The sequence below is a fragment of the Cnephaeus nilssonii genome, assembly GCF_951640355.1.
Source record: "Cnephaeus nilssonii genome assembly, chromosome: 10".
Lineage (NCBI taxonomy): Eukaryota > Metazoa > Chordata > Mammalia > Chiroptera > Vespertilionidae > Cnephaeus > Cnephaeus nilssonii.
The window spans coordinates 30,884,610-30,901,652 of record NC_137081.1 but is presented as its reverse complement, the minus strand read 5'-3'; the positions used below and the strand labels follow the sequence as shown (position 1 = coordinate 30,901,652).

At 41.9% G+C, this 17,043-nt stretch overlaps 1 protein-coding gene across 2 annotated transcripts in view; it reads left to right on the top strand.

Annotated features, from left to right (window-relative positions):
• PDE6D (phosphodiesterase 6D) overlaps nt 1-14,042 on the top strand; it is a 53,002-nt gene extending 38,960 nt beyond the window's left edge. For both annotated transcript variants that reach the window (XM_079782050.1, XM_079782049.1), the window contains 4 exons: nt 7,949-8,037; nt 8,627-8,752; nt 9,452-9,557; nt 11,374-14,042. In XM_079782050.1, the coding sequence (XP_079638176.1) occupies nt 7,956-8,037; nt 8,627-8,752; nt 9,452-9,557; nt 11,374-11,455 (396 nt within the window). In that variant the 5' untranslated portion in view covers nt 7,949-7,955 and the 3' untranslated portion in view covers nt 11,456-14,042. The remainder of the gene's footprint in view (nt 1-7,948; nt 8,038-8,626; nt 8,753-9,451; nt 9,558-11,373) is intronic.
• Nucleotides 14,043-17,043: the final 3,001 nt, after the last annotated feature.

The following is a 17,043-nucleotide window of genomic DNA, read 5'->3' as shown; positions in this document are numbered from 1 at the left end:
TGTGCAGGAGGCAGCTGATCGATGTTTCTCTCTCATCGATGTTTCTAACTCTCTATCCCTCTCCCTTCCTCTCTGTAAAAAATCAATAAAATATATTTTTTTTTTAAAAAAATAAAGTTTTTCTGATAGAGCTTACAACTTATATATGCTTATTCCTAAGTATATAACTTTTTTGTTGCTTTTACAAATGAAATTTTTCATTCTGCTACATTTTCTGATCTTTGTTAATATACAAGGCATATACTACTTTTTGTATATTAATTTTGAGCCCATCAATTTGATTTGTTTATTATTACAGTAGGTTTTCTTTTTATTCTTTTGGGTTTTCTAGATATATAATCCTATCACTTGCAAATAATGATAATTTACTTTCTCTTTTCCAATTTTTATATTTCTTATTTCTTTCTCTTATAGTTATATTGCCTAGTACCTCCAGAATAATGTGTTCTCTGTACTACTTCTGACTTTAAAGGGAATGCTTCTAGTGTTTGTGTTTCCAGTAAGCATGAATCATGACTTACTTTACACATAGCACCTTTATTCTCCTGGCTCAATATTTCTTGACTCCTTTTCTTCCCTGAATACAAAATGTTTCTTTTAATCCGTTGTTAAAAACTTATATTCCTCTTCCATCACCGAATATTCATCTTTAACTCTATACCAGCCAATGACCATAAAACTCAGGATATACAAGAATGAGCAAACTAAGGGAGACTGAACTGCTAATGGTTGAAAGGATTAAAAGCTATATTTTACCGGTGAATCACTTTCATGAGACTGAATGAAATCAGAGTTGCCATTGGTTTGAGCAGTTGGATCTTTATAGAAGTGCTTAAGACGTAGTTTTTCTGTGTCTTTTTACAAATAAGTTTTTTTCATTTCGTTAAGAAAAAGACACGCAAATTTTTTAAAAGTGGCAATGGAAACAAGGGTGAACTTTAATCTTTGGAGGAAAGGATAAGAAAGATTACGGTAGAGCACCAAGAATAAGATGGTTGTTTTATTGTTGCTTTATTCCTTATCATGGGAAGGAGGCAACTGGGGACAGAGGGAGAAGCTTGAGCTTCACAGTCTGACCATCCCTCCAAATCCTGGACTGTGTAACTTTTTAGGGCACTTAACATCTGCATTATTGCTTTTCTCTTAGTCTCATCACACAATGAGAAACTCTGCTATTTTTTGGAACAAGTTTTTCTGCACAGTGTTTATGGCAAAGGTATTTTCTTCTCTCAGTGGTAGAAGTGGACTAGTCACACTTGTTATATTTTAGAGATTTTCTTGGAGTGATATGGATGGCTTTTCTCTGCAGTTGGTACATCTGGGAAAATTATACCCAGCTTCTGCCAATGATAATTACCATGTCATTGTTAGTCCTATTTCCTTCTGTCACAGTTGCCTCCACAGGGGTCCCCTTAAGGTAAAGAAAGTTTTCTTCACACCTCCTTTAATCAGCTTGTCTGATGTAGCCTTGTGGTGATTATAACACTTGATTGGGTCAACTCTTTTGATTTTGCTGGCTCTTCTGGGGAGAGACTTCAAACAAGTGTCCGAGTGGAGCACAGAGAGGTGCATGAGCGCATGGTGAAGTCACTGTGCCTAGATGAGAGTGGGGGGTATTGCGAGGGTATGAAGTGGAAAGGGAGACTGGAGAGATGTTTGTGCCACAGAGTAAATAACTTTAAGTGCTAAACTAAGAAGCTAGGAAATTTTCTCTGAAGTGATGATATGATCCAGCTTGTATTTTAGGGATGTAATTCTAGTCACAATGTATCCTATATAATAAAAGCATAGTATGCAAATTGTCCCCTCAACCGGGAGTTCTTCTGGGAGTTTGACCAGGGGGCAGGGCCGGTGGGGGGAAGGGAGGGAGGCCCTGACCGGCAGCCGCTAGGGACCCTACCAGTGCACAAATTTCATGCACTGGGCCTCTAGTTAGATTATAAAGACTAGACAAGTGATACTTCAACTTTATTGCATGTAAAAATTGCTTTTCAAAATGAGCATTCCCAGGCCTATAGAGAGATTCTAATTAAATAGGTCTGAGATGAGGCCTAAGAAACAACATTTTTTTTATTGTTTAAAGTATTATATGTCTCCTCCCCCCCCCCCCCATTGACCCGCCTGCACCATTCCCACCCCCCACTGCCCCAGGGTCCATGTCCATTGGTTATGCTAATGTGCATGCATACAAGTCCTTTGGTTGATCTCTTATCCCCCCTTCCCTGCCGTCTCTCTGAGGTTGGATGGTCTGTTCAGTGTTTCTTTGTCTCTGGATCTATTTTTGTTCATCAGTTTATGTTGTTCATTATATCTCACATATGAGTGAGATCATGTGATATTTATCTTTGTCCGACTGGCTTATTTCACTTAGCATAATGCTCTTCAGGTCCATCCATGCTTTTGCAAATGGTAAAAGTTCCTTCTTTCTTACAGCAGCTTAGTATTATATTGTGTAGATGTACCACAGTTTTCTAATCCACTCATCTGCTGATGGGCTCTTAGGCTGTTTCCAAATCTTAGCTATGGTGAATTGTGCTGTTATGAGCATAGGAGTGCATATGTCCTTTCTGATTTGTGTTTCTGGTTTCTTGGGATATATTTCCAGAAGTATGATTACTGGGTCAAATGGAAGTTCCATTTTTAACTTTTTGGCGATCTCCATACTATTTCCACATTGGCTGCACCAGTCTGCATTCCCACCAGCAGTACGCGAGGGTTCCTTTTTCTCCACATCCTCTCCAGCACTTTGTCGTTTGTTGATTTGTTGATGATAGCCGTTCTGACAGGTGTCAGATGGTACCTCATTGTTTTGAAGAAACAACATTTTTAACAAGATCATCAAACTATACTTTGCAAAACAATGGGCTAGAGATTGAAGGAGAGAAATTAGTTGGAAGATCATTATATCAACAATATAAAAGAGAGAAAATACCTTAAGAGATCTAGCTTAACAGCAAGTGCAAATAGTAGGGGGAAAAAATCATTGTTTTCTAGTGATTTTCTTAGGAGTCAGGCAGATGTGGTTTCAGAGACCACTGTAGACTGAGTAGTCCCAAGAGTCTGAGGAGGTGCCACAAGCCAGGACCTGCGGGTCTGAAGAGTTAAGGGGAAGAGCACTTGTGTGGGCACCTCAGGCAGAAGAGACTGTAGTAGTGCGTTGGAGAAAAAGAAAGGAGTCCATTGTGGCTAGAGCATTGTGACTGAGGGGGCCTTGTAAACTGTGCAAAGAACTCAAAATTGTTTTAAGTACAAAGGAAAGCAGGGATTGACATCTATTTTACAATTTTAAGAAACGACTTCCTTCTGTGAGGAGAATGGATTAGAGGAGGAAGCAAAAATAGAAGCAAGGAAAACCATCAGGAGGCTGATAGAAAGATGATAAAGAAATAATAATAATAGTAACAGTAATAGATAATGCACCGAGCACTGTTCTAAACACTTTACATGAACAACTCATCTAAGTTTGCTATCCAGTTAGCACCCTCTTTCCTTCTCTGAAGTACCACAGTTTGGATGGTAAATTACAGGAAACTGTGAATCAGCCAATTAACATTTTCAGAGGGGCTGAACAGTTGTGCACAGTCTTCCTCCTCTTCCCATCAATTCCAAATCGTTCTATGAAAGGCAATAGCCAAGACAACTCCTATAAGCCAGTGTTATGTTAAAGTAGGAAAAACTGGAATCTTATCCTAAACTTGCTGAGCTCTTCTATTTTGTTCCCCTCTGTCTTGGTGCTGTCTCTTCACTCTGTTTGTCTCTTTCTGAGTAACTTTTTTTCTCTCACTCTCATTCTTATGTCTTTCCCTCTGTTTGTGTGTGTTCTGTGTTTCCTTCCTTTTTCCCATCTTTGCCTTCCATGTTCCCTCTCTCTACTATCTTCCCTTCCCCTAATCTCCCTCATTGCTCCCTCTTCCCTCAACTGGCCAGTGAGGTAGTGGCATGCACAGTGGCTCTGTTCTGTTTAATATATAAAAACGGATGTGAACCATTTTCATTTAAAACTAATTAAGACTCCAAGAGCCAGTGTATCATTCCAAAATGCTTCTAGATGGTTGTTTCAAAATATTTTAAATTCTTTATTCCAGTCCCTGCATTCACATCTCTAGAGGAAATTTACCTATTACCCCATTCATCTAACTATTTTCTTCCAAACCCCAAGCCTTCCCTTCCCACTCTGCCACCACCTCCATGAATGCCTTTTCTACCTCACATCTGTCCCCAGCTCCTGCCCTGGACTGAAGTCATACCAGATCACATCTATTCTTTAACATAAGAAGACTTACATTACCTTCTGTGGTGAGCCAAGTCTCTTTTTCTTCCATAATGTTTATCTTTATTTACTTTTTCTTTTTAATCTTTCCTAAGGCTTGACAGTTTACAAACTATTGATTTTGCTCTGAAGTGTATTGTTTTGGCTCTGAAGCTTATTTTAAAGATGCTCTTACTTTTACGTATGAGAGTGCTTCTTTTGTCTGCCTAGTTGCAAATAAAAGGCCACCAAGGACAGCTTTCCCCTGAGCCATGGCATCCCAGTCAAGGAATGTTTCTTTGTGCTTGTCCTGTGCACAAATCACAGGGAGCTTTTTTTTTTTTTTTTAAAGAAATAAACAACAAAGATATATTCAAGGGTCTTAGAGTTTGAAAACACAATTAGACAAAAACCCAGAAGTGTACTGAAGAAGAAAGGAAAGTTATAAGTTCTTTTTTTATATATATATAAGTTCTTATAGAGACTAATCAGTTCTGTATTCTTAGTTGGTCCAAGACACTTATCAGTTGGATGTCAGGCGGTCTGGGTGATGGATGCCAGGTAGTCTGGTCATGTAAGACCTGGCTGACCCAGAAGGTGGTATTTATAAATAGTCCTCCTGGCCCTCTCCTTAAAGCTTGTTCACCTAATCCTCTCCTCTCTCAAGATTGGAAGTGACTTGCCGTTTGAGTCTTAAATTCTCTGAAAAATCTGGTTGGCAAAAGGCTGTCATAACAAAAATGTTTTCAGCCAGATGATGACCAGCCATCAAAGCTTACCTTTCATTTCCAACATTTTTAGCCAAATATGCTCCCTCTTTAGAGGACCAGCTTTTCTTATTATTTTTCTAAGACACCTACCTCAATAATTTTTTTTCTTTTTACTAGTAGGCTATCATGGATTTGTATTTTTAATATTTATAAAGCTGTTCCCAAATGGCTGCATCTCCACCATGAACTCAGAGCCTTCCTTTTCACCTTTAAACCTACAGAACATGGAGGGGCTCTAAGTGGCCTCAAGCCCATCATCGTTGGATGGAGCTCTGTTTTTATTTCTTTAACTTTGAATTATTTATTAAGGCTTTTCTTTGCTGACCTGGGCCAATGACAATAATGCTTTCCTGGAAGCTGCTAGGTCTGATCCAGTTGTTGCTTTGTGAGGGGAGCCCCTTATTTCAGTAGTCTTGCCCCCACTTGAATATGAGCCTGGAACTTTAGAAGTAATTTTATTTTTGTTATTTAAGAAAGTCTGGTGTCCACTGTGGCTGGATTGGTACATAAGAGACTCTCTGTAGAGGAAGAATGAAAAGCATGCACAAAGAAGGTCGAATGAGTAGTGTGTCTTCTGAAAACCTTAGGCTTAAATGTCTAAGGCCATTCAGTTTATTTTTTAAATATATTTTTATTGATTTCAGAGAGGGGGAGAGAGAGAGAAACATCAATGATGAAAGAGAATCATTGATCGGCTGCATGTCGAGCCTGCAACCTGGGCATGTGCCCAGGACCCTTCAGTCTGCAGGCCAACGCTCTATCCACTGAGCCAAACCAACTAAGGCTAAGGCCATTCTGTTTAGATCTGAGCTCAGAATGGACTTGTTAGAGCAGTACTATCTATTGTTGTATTTCTCCAGTTGGGGAAGCTTTCTCTTAACCCCAAAAGAGACCCCAAAATGGGTAAACATATTTGTAGTCATTAGAACTGTAAGACATGACCTAAACAAGTATGTATACTTTTGACTTGCTTTTTAATTTAGTTGTTTAAAAAAAAGTGGAGTTTAGAAATATGAAGCAGAGAGAAAACCACCTAGATATAGAAGAGCAGCAGTACCTGGTGATGTAATGAGCACAGGAGAGCTTGTTAGGAATGCACTCCAGGCGGAGAGTAGCACAGCCAACACAACTTCAAAGCAGTGGGTTTGTGTGTGTTGGGCGGGAGGGGGGGGGGGGGGGTCACAAGCAGGTGGAGGGCACAGGAAGCTAATATACCCATCACATTCAAGGCACTTTGGCACTTTGCTGGATAACCTTTAGTTATCTTTTCTTAACTTTTCTTATACAACAGCAAAATGTAGAAATAATCTTTCCAATGAGTTAAATGTAGTACCATTACATACATAATGGTCTTTAAAAACCGTGTTAGACCTACTAGCCACATTTAGAGCGCTGGTTCTATTTCGGTCAAGGACACATAACGTGGTTGCAGGCTTGATTCACAGCCCCAATTGGGGAGGGGGAGGGAAAGAGGGTAGGAGGCAACCAATCAATGTGTGTCTGTCTCACATCGATGTTTCTCTCTCTGTGTTTCTACCCCTCCCTTCCACTCTCTCTAAAAGAAACCAATGGAAAAAAATATCTTCTGGTGAGGATTAACCAAAACAAAAACAAACAAAAAACTGTGTTATTCAGGGTTGTCAACTGCAAGCTACCCAAACAGAGGCTCAAAGGCTCTCTGGGGCTTTGAAAACTGACTGGCAGTGGAGGACCAGGGCCCATAGCAGTGGTCACACTGCAGGAATGGCCAGGTTGGCACTACCTGCTGCCCGCCCTCCCTGAAGAACTGCTGGCTTTTCCTCAAGTCCTGTGTGACTACAGTTTCAGAACCCCAGAATGAAGTACCCAGGGGTCTGAGCCTAGTTATGTCCTTGCCTCCAGCTGCACCAGGACCAGGAAAAAAGGTTCTGGATCTTCTAGTTGCTATAGTGCAAAGCAGTCACTGCCTCCCATAGGGGGAGGGAGGCTGCAGTGTGCTGTTGGGAAGAGGATTTGGTTGCTAGACAGAAAAAAAAAAAAAAAAGACATAAGCTATATCAACTATTTGAATTGAAGCTCAATTCTTTACAAATATTAACCATCTTTCTCATACTTAGCCATATTAACTATCTTTCTCATACTTAGCCTCCATGCATGAATAATATTAATTTTCTTTTCCTTTAATGATTTGTCCATAGTTTTTAAAAACTAAACAACAACAAAAAACCTTTGTTTCCATTTGAGCTGTTTGGTTCTGCTATCAAAATGTATATTTTTCTAGATTTCTTTTTTTGTTCTCTGAGAGTCCTTTTTTAAAATTTTTTTAATTCACCCTAACCGGTTTGGCTCAGTGGATGGAGCGTTGGCCTGCAGACTGAAGGGTCCCGGGTTCGATTCTGGTCAAGGGCATGTACCTTGGTTGCGGGCACATACCCAGTGGGGAGTGTGCAGGAGGCAGCGGATCAATGTTTCTAACTCTCTATCCCTCTCCCTTCCTCTCTGTAAAAAATCAATAAAATATATTTTTTAAAAATTTTAATTGATTTCAGAGAGGAAGGGAAGACAGAGAGATAGAAACTTCAGTGATGAGAGACAATCATTAATCATCTGCCTCCTGTATGCCCCCCATTGGGGATCGAACCCACAACCCCGGCATGTGCCCTGACCAGGAATCGAACCATAACCTCCTGGTTCATAGGTCGATGCTCAACCACTGAGCCACACCGGCGGAGCTGCACTGTTCATTTCTTACCTCTTTCTAGATGTGTGCAATCTTTGGTTCTTACGTTGTAGATGAAAATATCTCCTCCGGGTTTCATGCTTCTTCCTTTACATGTCTTATGGACTCGCCTACACAAACTTATTTGCTTGGATGGCACTTAGCAGTTAGGCCAAGTACAAAGGTGAAGTCACTTTTGGTGCCTTATTTTTCCTCAATATATTTGATCAGAAATTGGATGAACCTCCGGGATGCTGAGACAGGGAAGATACTCTGGCAAGGAACAGAAGACCTATCAGTCCCTGGAGTGGAGCATGAAGGTACTTTCCGACCCTTTGTCTGCAAAGCTCTTGATGATTGGGGAGCAGGGCCTAAGCATTACAGAGTTAAGTCAATGCAGACCTAATAGGAGGGTGAGCCCTGGAGGCACAGCACATTAATCTACATGTTACTGAGATTTCTCGTTTCTTGTTTCTGTCTCACACTTCCCAGAACCCACTTTGTGTTGAAATTTTAGCATTAGAATATACCTAAAGATATAAACTAAGACTCAACTTTTTTTCCCCAAATAAAATTTGCATTTTAATCTCCCTTAAATAAAAAGAAAAACTAAGGGGTTAAAACCAATAGAACAGTAGAGAGGAGGTGCCCATTCAGCCCCTTTCCTGATGACAGTAGCTAGGTAAAGCCTTTAAACGCACTAAATCTGATGTGCCTTAATGATCTTTCAGTCAAATACACTTTACCAATTGGGGACCTCTTTAATTAAAAAGTGTAATTTTGTTACCAAGGCATTCTCTGAAATTTAACATAGAAAATGGGCTCTCTAAATCAGTTTCCAGAAACTTGAAGCACCACAGTAATGTGCTTTAATTTAGAATGGCTTCAATATTTCTTTTTCTTTACCAGCCCGTGTTCCGAAGAAAATTCTCAAGTGCAAGGCAGTGTCTCGAGAATTGAACTTCTCTTCAGCAGAACAAATGGAAAAATTCCGCCTGGAACAAAAAGTTTACTTCAAAGGGCAATGCCTAGAAGGTATTCTGCTGCTCCGTGCCTGAAATCCAGGCTTAGGGTGACAGGGACAAAAGGCAAGACCCAATGAACTATAAAACACTGCTTTGATAACATTCATTTTGCAACTCAGTTTGTAACAGGATTCCTACACCCTGCAAGATTGGGGACCCCCAGTGAGAATAATCAGAAACAAAGCTGGCACTATAAGGGGCTTTGAGCTCAACAAAAGCTCAACACTATGGGCCAGGCACTGGTGCCTGCTTTGACGGTCACAGGGAAGCTGCTGATTAGAGCCTGGTACAGTGCTCTCCACAGTCTCACAGATTTGACTGGCAGGGCCACTCTGCATTGAGTTTTCACCATGAAGTATGAGTGCACATGTGTGTCCTAGAGCTAAAATTCCAAGTGAAAAGGCCTATTCTATACTTCTGTTCTATATTTCTATTTACATCCAGCCTTACTTCTAAGAAAACTTTGCTTATACTGTATTCACCCACTGGTCCCAGTTCTTTAGACTCAAGAGCATAGGGACTAGGCCTCTGGTGTGGTTCAGAGGACAGCCTAAGGGAGTCCGTTTTTATGCCTCTGTGCTGGGAGGTTTCTGATGGCTTCATTGGTGGTTCTCAAGGTAAAAAAGAGGCCCGCTCTAAAGGAGGGGGACAAGGAGCCCTGAGACTCTATCTGGGATGCCCACTCATCCAATTTTCCTTCTTCCCGCAGAGTGGTCCTTCGAGTTTGGCTTTGTGATCCCGAACTCCACAAACACCTGGCAGTCCCTGATAGAGGCAGCGCCCGAGTCCCAGATGATGACCGCCAGCGTGCTAACGTGAGTGAGCAGGCCGCAGGAATTGTGGATGTGTGCTAGAAGCAGGCATTCCAGACAGGCCGGACTCATGGTCCTGTTCAGTGGGCAGGCCACCTACTTTAAAAAGAGGCTAAAAGAGTATCCAGGGGTATCTGAGTTTACAGGTACTGAGTTTACAGGTACTGACTTTTGTCATATGAAAAAGGCAGTGTGATCAAATGGAAAGGATAGAAAACTTTAGACCTTTAGAGTAAATTCCTGATTAAACTTGACTAGTTATGTAATCTTGGACAATCTATTTTACCTCTCTGGTCCTTATTCTTCTCTCTAAATATAGAATTAATAATTCTCTTTCACAGAGGTGTAGTGAGAATAAAGTGAGATGCCATAGAAGGAAGCTGGCATATAATATATATTATATTAAATCCATGCTAATTTCCTCCCTTTCCTGACTACCAAACTTCTGGTACTCTGTACTTTGTTTAAATGGCCTTTAACAGAAACTGGTAAAGTCCTAATTCTGTTTTAGAGGATAATGTTTGGTTACAGTTTTTCATTATACCTTGCCATATTAATAGCTGTGCTTCCTACTCAAAGAATAATCACTTTGTCCTTTGTCCAAAAACACTGTCAATAACTACCCACCCACCATTTTATCTTAGGAAAAGATATTTGTCTTTCAAAGGTTTTAGTAAAGTGCCTAGTAATGAGTTATTCACACAGGTAATTGTGTAATGTTGGATCATCTCTCTAAACAGGCCCTTTATGAAAGCCATGTTGAATTTGTAAATAGAAGTTATATATAAGTCTTTGGTAGTTTTTTAATTACAATAGTAGGTATTTTTATATTCTATAAACCAGTCAGATCTTGAATTGCTTATTTACCTATCTTATAATTAATTATCAGCAAAAATGTATCTTCTGGTTATTAATTGCCCTGGGAAAATACAGCATAGTATGTAGAAGGGCATTTTTTAGATTTTATTAACCATAATCTGACTTCTTGTCCACGCCTGATTTCTTTTAGGTACTAGAACCAGTAAGTCTTTGATAATATATATATATGTTATTGAAGTCATATATTACTTTTTAGAACCCCAAAACAGTACCTCTGTTGCCCTTAACTCGGTTCCCAACACAGATCTGTCATTTGGGGTTCTTTCGTTGCCAGCCATAGAAATTGACCCTGACTAACATGACAGAGTTGAAAGGGCTGAGCTCTGGGCAACTTGAAGAATGCAGGTGGCAAAAATCTGTGGATGTTTTCTTCAAGGAGCAGCCATAGGGAAGGATCCTGCTCAAGGGAGAGAGCCTGATTGGCCCAAATTACATCCTTTGTCCACCCTTTTGCCAGGAGAGGGAGGAGCCACTTGATAGACCCTTGGACTGGAGATGGGTGGTTCCCCAAAAGAAGAGCAAAGTGCTATTACCCGAAGTGAGGAGAACAGATGAAGGACAGACCAACCCACAGCAGTGTTGTAGGGAAAGATACCACCTCTGTGTATCAGAAAATCAGTCATATTTATAAGCACCCTGTGTGCAGAGCACTCTACTAAGGGCCTGAAGTGTACCAAGGATTAAGAAATGCTCTCTCTTCTGATTTCTTTTTTTTTTTTTTCTTCTGATTTCTGAACTTGAGGAAGGCAAACCTTGTCACATAAGTTAAATGTCATATTAGACTTCTAACCCCATGTAGACACAGATTTGAATGTCCCCAAGCCAAGGCGCTAGGTGGGTGTATGTCCAGGGGCCCATCAAACCCAGATTGAAATCACTTTCTGGAAATGAAACCTGTTGCCTAACACATCACTCTTTTGCCGTCTCTTCTTACTCACAGTGGGAATGTTATCATAGAGACAAAGTTTTTTGACGACGATCTTCTCGTAAGCACATCCAGAGTGAGACTTTTCTACGTTTGAGAGAAGAATGTATTGCATTTCAAGAATTTGGGTTTTGGGGGGAATGGAGGAAACTGTTTACTTTTTTCCTCCACACATTTGATTTTTGACACTTCCACCCCTAATTCCCTCTACAACAAAACCCACCTGCGGCCACAAGGGGACCAGCTCTGCATAGGTAACCAGATGGCTTTTTTCCCTCAAGCTGCCATCTTCCACTGACCAGGCTAACTCCCCACCTCAGACCAGGGCAGAGGGCATGCCTCAACTCTTTCCCAGGGTAAACACGGGACAAACACACACCAGGAGCCAGTGCAGGAGCCGATGCTGTTCCTGTCACCCTCCCTGCCTCCTCCTTGGGTCCTACAGGGCACACATCTTCTTTTGGCCCCTGGCTTTGGAAAAATTCATGTTCTTGACCCATATTTAGTCTTTTCCTACCTTTTCTATTTCATACATTCTCATACATTTAACTTGTAAAATAGACTGTGATATTATTATGTAATGAATTGAAATATGAATTAAAATATTCCTACAGTCTTTAACATGGCACTGCTTTCATCTCTCCTTTTTCTGGAATACAAACTTGGCTCCATGATGAGAAAATGACATTTATCAGACCGTAGGATCACAATTCTATTTTACTCCAGAGACCGGCTGATAGATCTTATGGTTCCTGAGTGCTTCAGTTGCTGATTTCCAAGAATAGCAAGACCTATGACCTTAATACTTGTCTTTTAGACATTATATTTAGTGGTTCTCTTTCACAGCATACATGCACCCTGTCTTTGTTGGTTTGTTGTTTTTAACTTTTTCTATTTGTTTAAAATGTTCATTTGTTTAAGAGGTTTCCAGAAAGAAGATGTTCTAAGTTGGTAGGGTAGGGACTCATATTCCTAAATGAGAGAATAAGTTACAGAATGAAGAAAAGATCTTCCTGAAGTTGACTGGAGAACACTGGGAAAGCACCTGGGATGCTGTGGGATGCTGGGAGGCCGTGAAAATCAGTCAGAGAAGTTCATGTGGGAGAGAAGTGATTATACATCTATAGTGCTTTCCAGTCTGATGTGAGAGAGAACATTTAAAAGGGTTCTTTTTTAGGAACTTACCTCTGAGTTACCAGTAGCCTCCACTATCCTTTATAAAATACCAATAATTAGTCCCTGGCCATGTAGCTCATTGTCCCAATATGCCAAGGTTGCAGGTTCAATGCCTGGTTAGGGCACATACAAGAATAAACAAATGAATGCATAAATAAGTGGAACAACAAATCAATGTTTCTTTCTTGCTCACTCCCTCCCTTTCTAAGAAAAAAAAATTAATAAATATAAAATACCAACAATTAAAAGTTTTCAGGTTACCACAGTAGTAAGGCCGGGGGCGAGGAGAGTACACTCAGAGACCTGCCCTCTGCCGTAGCCTCTGCTCCCAGTCCCTGCTCTGTTGCTGAAGGGGCTGTTTGCATTGGTGGAGGGGAGGAGCTATACATTTTTAGTATATTATTGCCATTTTTCAGGGACAGTTCTGTCCCTCACAGTAGATCTATTGTCTTAAAAGCTAATTTTTAATTATCAAAGATTGGATAAAATAAACAAGGTAAAAATGAGTGAAGGTTTCCTTTTGCTTTCTGAAAATGCCATCTGTTCTCAGAGTGAACTCATCTCCTTTCCTTTTCCTGAACCATGTCTGCTCCCCAGAATTCCAACAGGCAGGGCTATCAGGGGCCTGGACACATTCCAGTGGAGAAAGGACTTCCCAGGGAATGCTGTTCCATCTGCTTAGAGCCTCCTTCACTGCCCTTCTCCAGTCACTCAGCCAGTCAGAACTGTAGGGACACCCTTCTTTGCTATCTTCTATGAGAAAAACAAAATGAATTATAGCCCAGTTATTTGAGCAGCATGCTTAAGGAACAAGAGTGGTTCCAGTCTGACCTGGGCAGGCTGAGGGGAAGCGTTCCATTGCTCAGTGCAATTAATAGGACCCATCGAGTCTGTGGGGAAGAGAGGACAGAAGAATCCCGGGCAGCACCGCTTTGGAAAAGACTTGAGAGAACTTAGAGACTCTTTCGAGTGTAGATTTCTACTTAGAGGATTTTGGTAAGGTTTACTGTGTTTTTTTTTATTTTGTTATTTTTTTATTTTTTGTTTGTTTGTTTGTTTTCGGTAAGGTTTACTGTGTAATGAACAGTAAAACCTCTCATCCATCTCCCCATCTGCATGACTTGCCAGTGTTTTGAGTATTGATTCCATGTGGTGAAGCACTGAGTCTGGCCAGTTGGGTGTGGGGGGGTTGGAGGAAGCAAAATCTACCAAAGCGGGTATAGCCACATCCAGGCCACACAGGCCTACTATATGTATCAATAGGATGTCATGTGAAGCGCAGGTCTGCCTCTGATGAGCTTTGTCTCTAAATGATAAGTAATTATAAATGCCTGGCATAAAGGAGTTTAAAAGAAGAGATTATGCACGATTCAGAATAATCAGGAAAGCCCTCTCTCTTTGATCCTTCAACTCTCAGCCTACAAAACATATTCCAGTCATCCCCCCAAATAAATAATCTATATATATAAAAGCCTAAGCGACTGAAGGACCGGTCAACCAGTGCTATGACGCACACTGACCACCAGGGGGCAGATGCTTAATGCAGGAGCTGCCCCCTGGTGGTCAGTGCACTCCCACAGCGGGAGTGCCACTCAGCTGACCAACCCCTCCCGGCAGCCCACCAGCCCGACAGCAGCCACTCACTCCCTCAGTAGTCCTGCAGGTCCAATCTCCGGAGAACGGGCCAGGCACCGATGGATCGGCACCGCTGGCACGATCTTGACAGCGCTGCTGGCACGATTCCAACAGCGCCACTGGCCTCCTGGAAGTTGACCTCAGGCACCAGGGCCACTTCCCCTCCCTAGACACTCCACAAGGAAGAAATGATATAAAAGCAGCTGCCAGGTGGCTCCCAACAACCGGCGTGAACGTCAGCAGGATGGATCCGGATCCCAGGCTGGCAAGGGCGTCCCACTGCCTGCCTGGAGGGCCAATTGTGCCCCAGATCCCCCCGACCCCCTCAGGACAGGCGCCAGGTGCAGGGCTCCCAGCAGGCGAGTGCTGCTACGGCTGTGCGAGCCTCTCCCAATCAGGACTGACTGGGCAGTCAGCAGCGGGGCCGAGATGAGTGGAAGCTGCAGGCAGGAATGGCAGGCGGGATTGAACTGCAGGTTTCAGCCCAATCCCTGCAGGCCACTCCAAGGGTCTGCACCTGTGCATGAATTCATGCACAGGACCTCTAGTTTTTTAAAATAAGGCTTTTTGTCAATCCTGCATCACCTTCAGCTCCTGCACCATCTTTCTCTTTCCCTACAGATTCAAGCTTTTAGAATTCACTCATTCTTTCCATTCCCTACCTCTGTTAGTCCTCAACCCACCGAGGTCTGGCTTCAGCCAGTGGCCTCCTCTCCTTTGCTGCATCAATGAACTCCACTGACTCACTGCCCCCTTCCAGTCCTTCTTGCTTTATCTGCTACATGGCTTCTTCTTTTTTTTTTTTTTTATCTCCTGGAAATTCTCTTCTTGGATTCTAGGAGCCCTTCTCCTGGGTGTCCTGCTCCTTGCTCCTTTGAAGATCTTCATTTTTTTATAGCTACCTTGTCCCTAAAATGTTTGTTGGTAGCTTTTTTATTTTATTTGTATTTTTTTTTAGCTATTGCCTATTGAGAACATGCTACATGCACATTCTTTTTTTTTAATGTATATTTTATTGATTTTTTTTCCAGAGAGAGGAAGGGAGAGGGATAGAGAGTTAGAAACATCGATGAGAGAGAAACATCCATCAGCTGCCTCCTGCACACCCCCTACTGGGGATGTGCCCGCAACCAAGGTACATGCCCTTGACCGGAATCGAACCTGGGACCCTTGAGTCCGCAGGCCGACGCTCTATCCACTGAGCCAAACCGGTCAGGGCTCTTTTTTTTTTATTATTGATTGAGAGAGGAAGGGAGAAAGAGAGACATCTATTTGTTGTTCCACTTATTCATGCATTCATTAGTTGATTCTCGTATGTGCCCTGATCAGGGATCGAACTCACAATCTCATGTATCGGGACAATGCTCTAACCAACTGAGCTACCCGGCCCGGGCCTTATGTGTGCATTCTTTAAGCATTACACATAATACATTCACTCCACACATATTTACTGAGCACTTTTTATGTAGCAGACACTGTTCTAAATGATGGAGGTATTTACTGGACAAGATGAGTGTGTCCCTACCATTAGATTCTAATGTGAGGAGACAGAAGGCAAATAATTTCAGATAGTAACCAGGACTCTGAAGAAAACAGGACAGAGCAATGACACTATCCGTCTGGAGTAAGCAGGTGATGAAACAGGAAGTAGTTTGCGTTTAGCTTTTGACCACCAAAACGGTTGACCAGTCCCCACCAAGCTAACAGCCTGGAAAACCAGGCTCTACTAGAAAGAAAATATTTTTTAAAAAATCTTAAACTATCATCAACAAAGCAGGAACCAGGTGTGCACACTTAATTGTCTAGTTCCCCACAAAGAACACAGAATACGATAGAAAAGGCCCTGCTCTGTGCGAGAAAGAGAAGCCTGCCCCTTCCAGCCTGGTGTAGGATGGGGAGGGAAAAGGAGGAGGAAGCAGGACAAAGAAGTGACGTCCTTGTTCTCCACCCCCAGCCATGGGTGGGAGGGGTGGATAGAAATATCTGCCCAGGTGTGGGGGAAAGATGAGAACTTCGGAAAGTTCCTGGGGAAGGATGAGCTGTCCCACAATGCAGTGGTCCAGGCCTATTGACTTTTCTTCCTAAACATGTCCCCATTGTCCTCCTTCCCCCTTCCCCCCTCCGCAGTTCCTATGACCATATGGGGCTGGTCCAGCTGATGGCATTGCCTCCCCTTCTGATTTATCCTTCACAACCAGAGAGAGCCCCAAGATGTGTATCTGTCGGTCAATCCCTTTGTATTACCAAGTTATTTTTAGAACTTCTGGCTTAGTGACCTGGTTGTTGTTTTGTGGCTTTCAGAGTGCCCTGTTAAAATGGTCCTCAAAGTGAAGACATCATCTGGCTTTGCAATTCTTTTTGGTGCTTTTATTTGGTCTGAAACTGAGCAGCTTTGACTGTAGCTTTGAATAAATTGAGAGGCAGAATGGAGTGGCGTGAAAAGCAGAGATTTGGTGAATACATTTGGTTCCCAAACTGTACACAAAGGCACCCTGTAGCTCTGCAGCAAACTCACAGAGGTGCTGCAGGATCTTTTAATTTTCAAAGGAAATACAGTGATACAGGACATCTGTCATATATTGCTCAAACTATTAGCTCGAGATAGTTCAGTTTCAACAGTAGAACACACTACGTGCTTTTTTTTTTATGAGGTATCTTTGGTAAACCATGTTTTTGAAGGTTTTGGTGATAAGAAGCAACTACTACCCTTCAAAAATAATGTGACCAGAAAATAAGGATGGTGGTGTCCAGTCTGATTCCAAGGATTAAGAAGCTGTGCCGTGCCCAACAGGCACACACATTAGGAGGTCATTGTGATTATAAATGAAATAAAAATATTTTTTCTCTCAATTTATATGGCTTTTTTTTTTCACA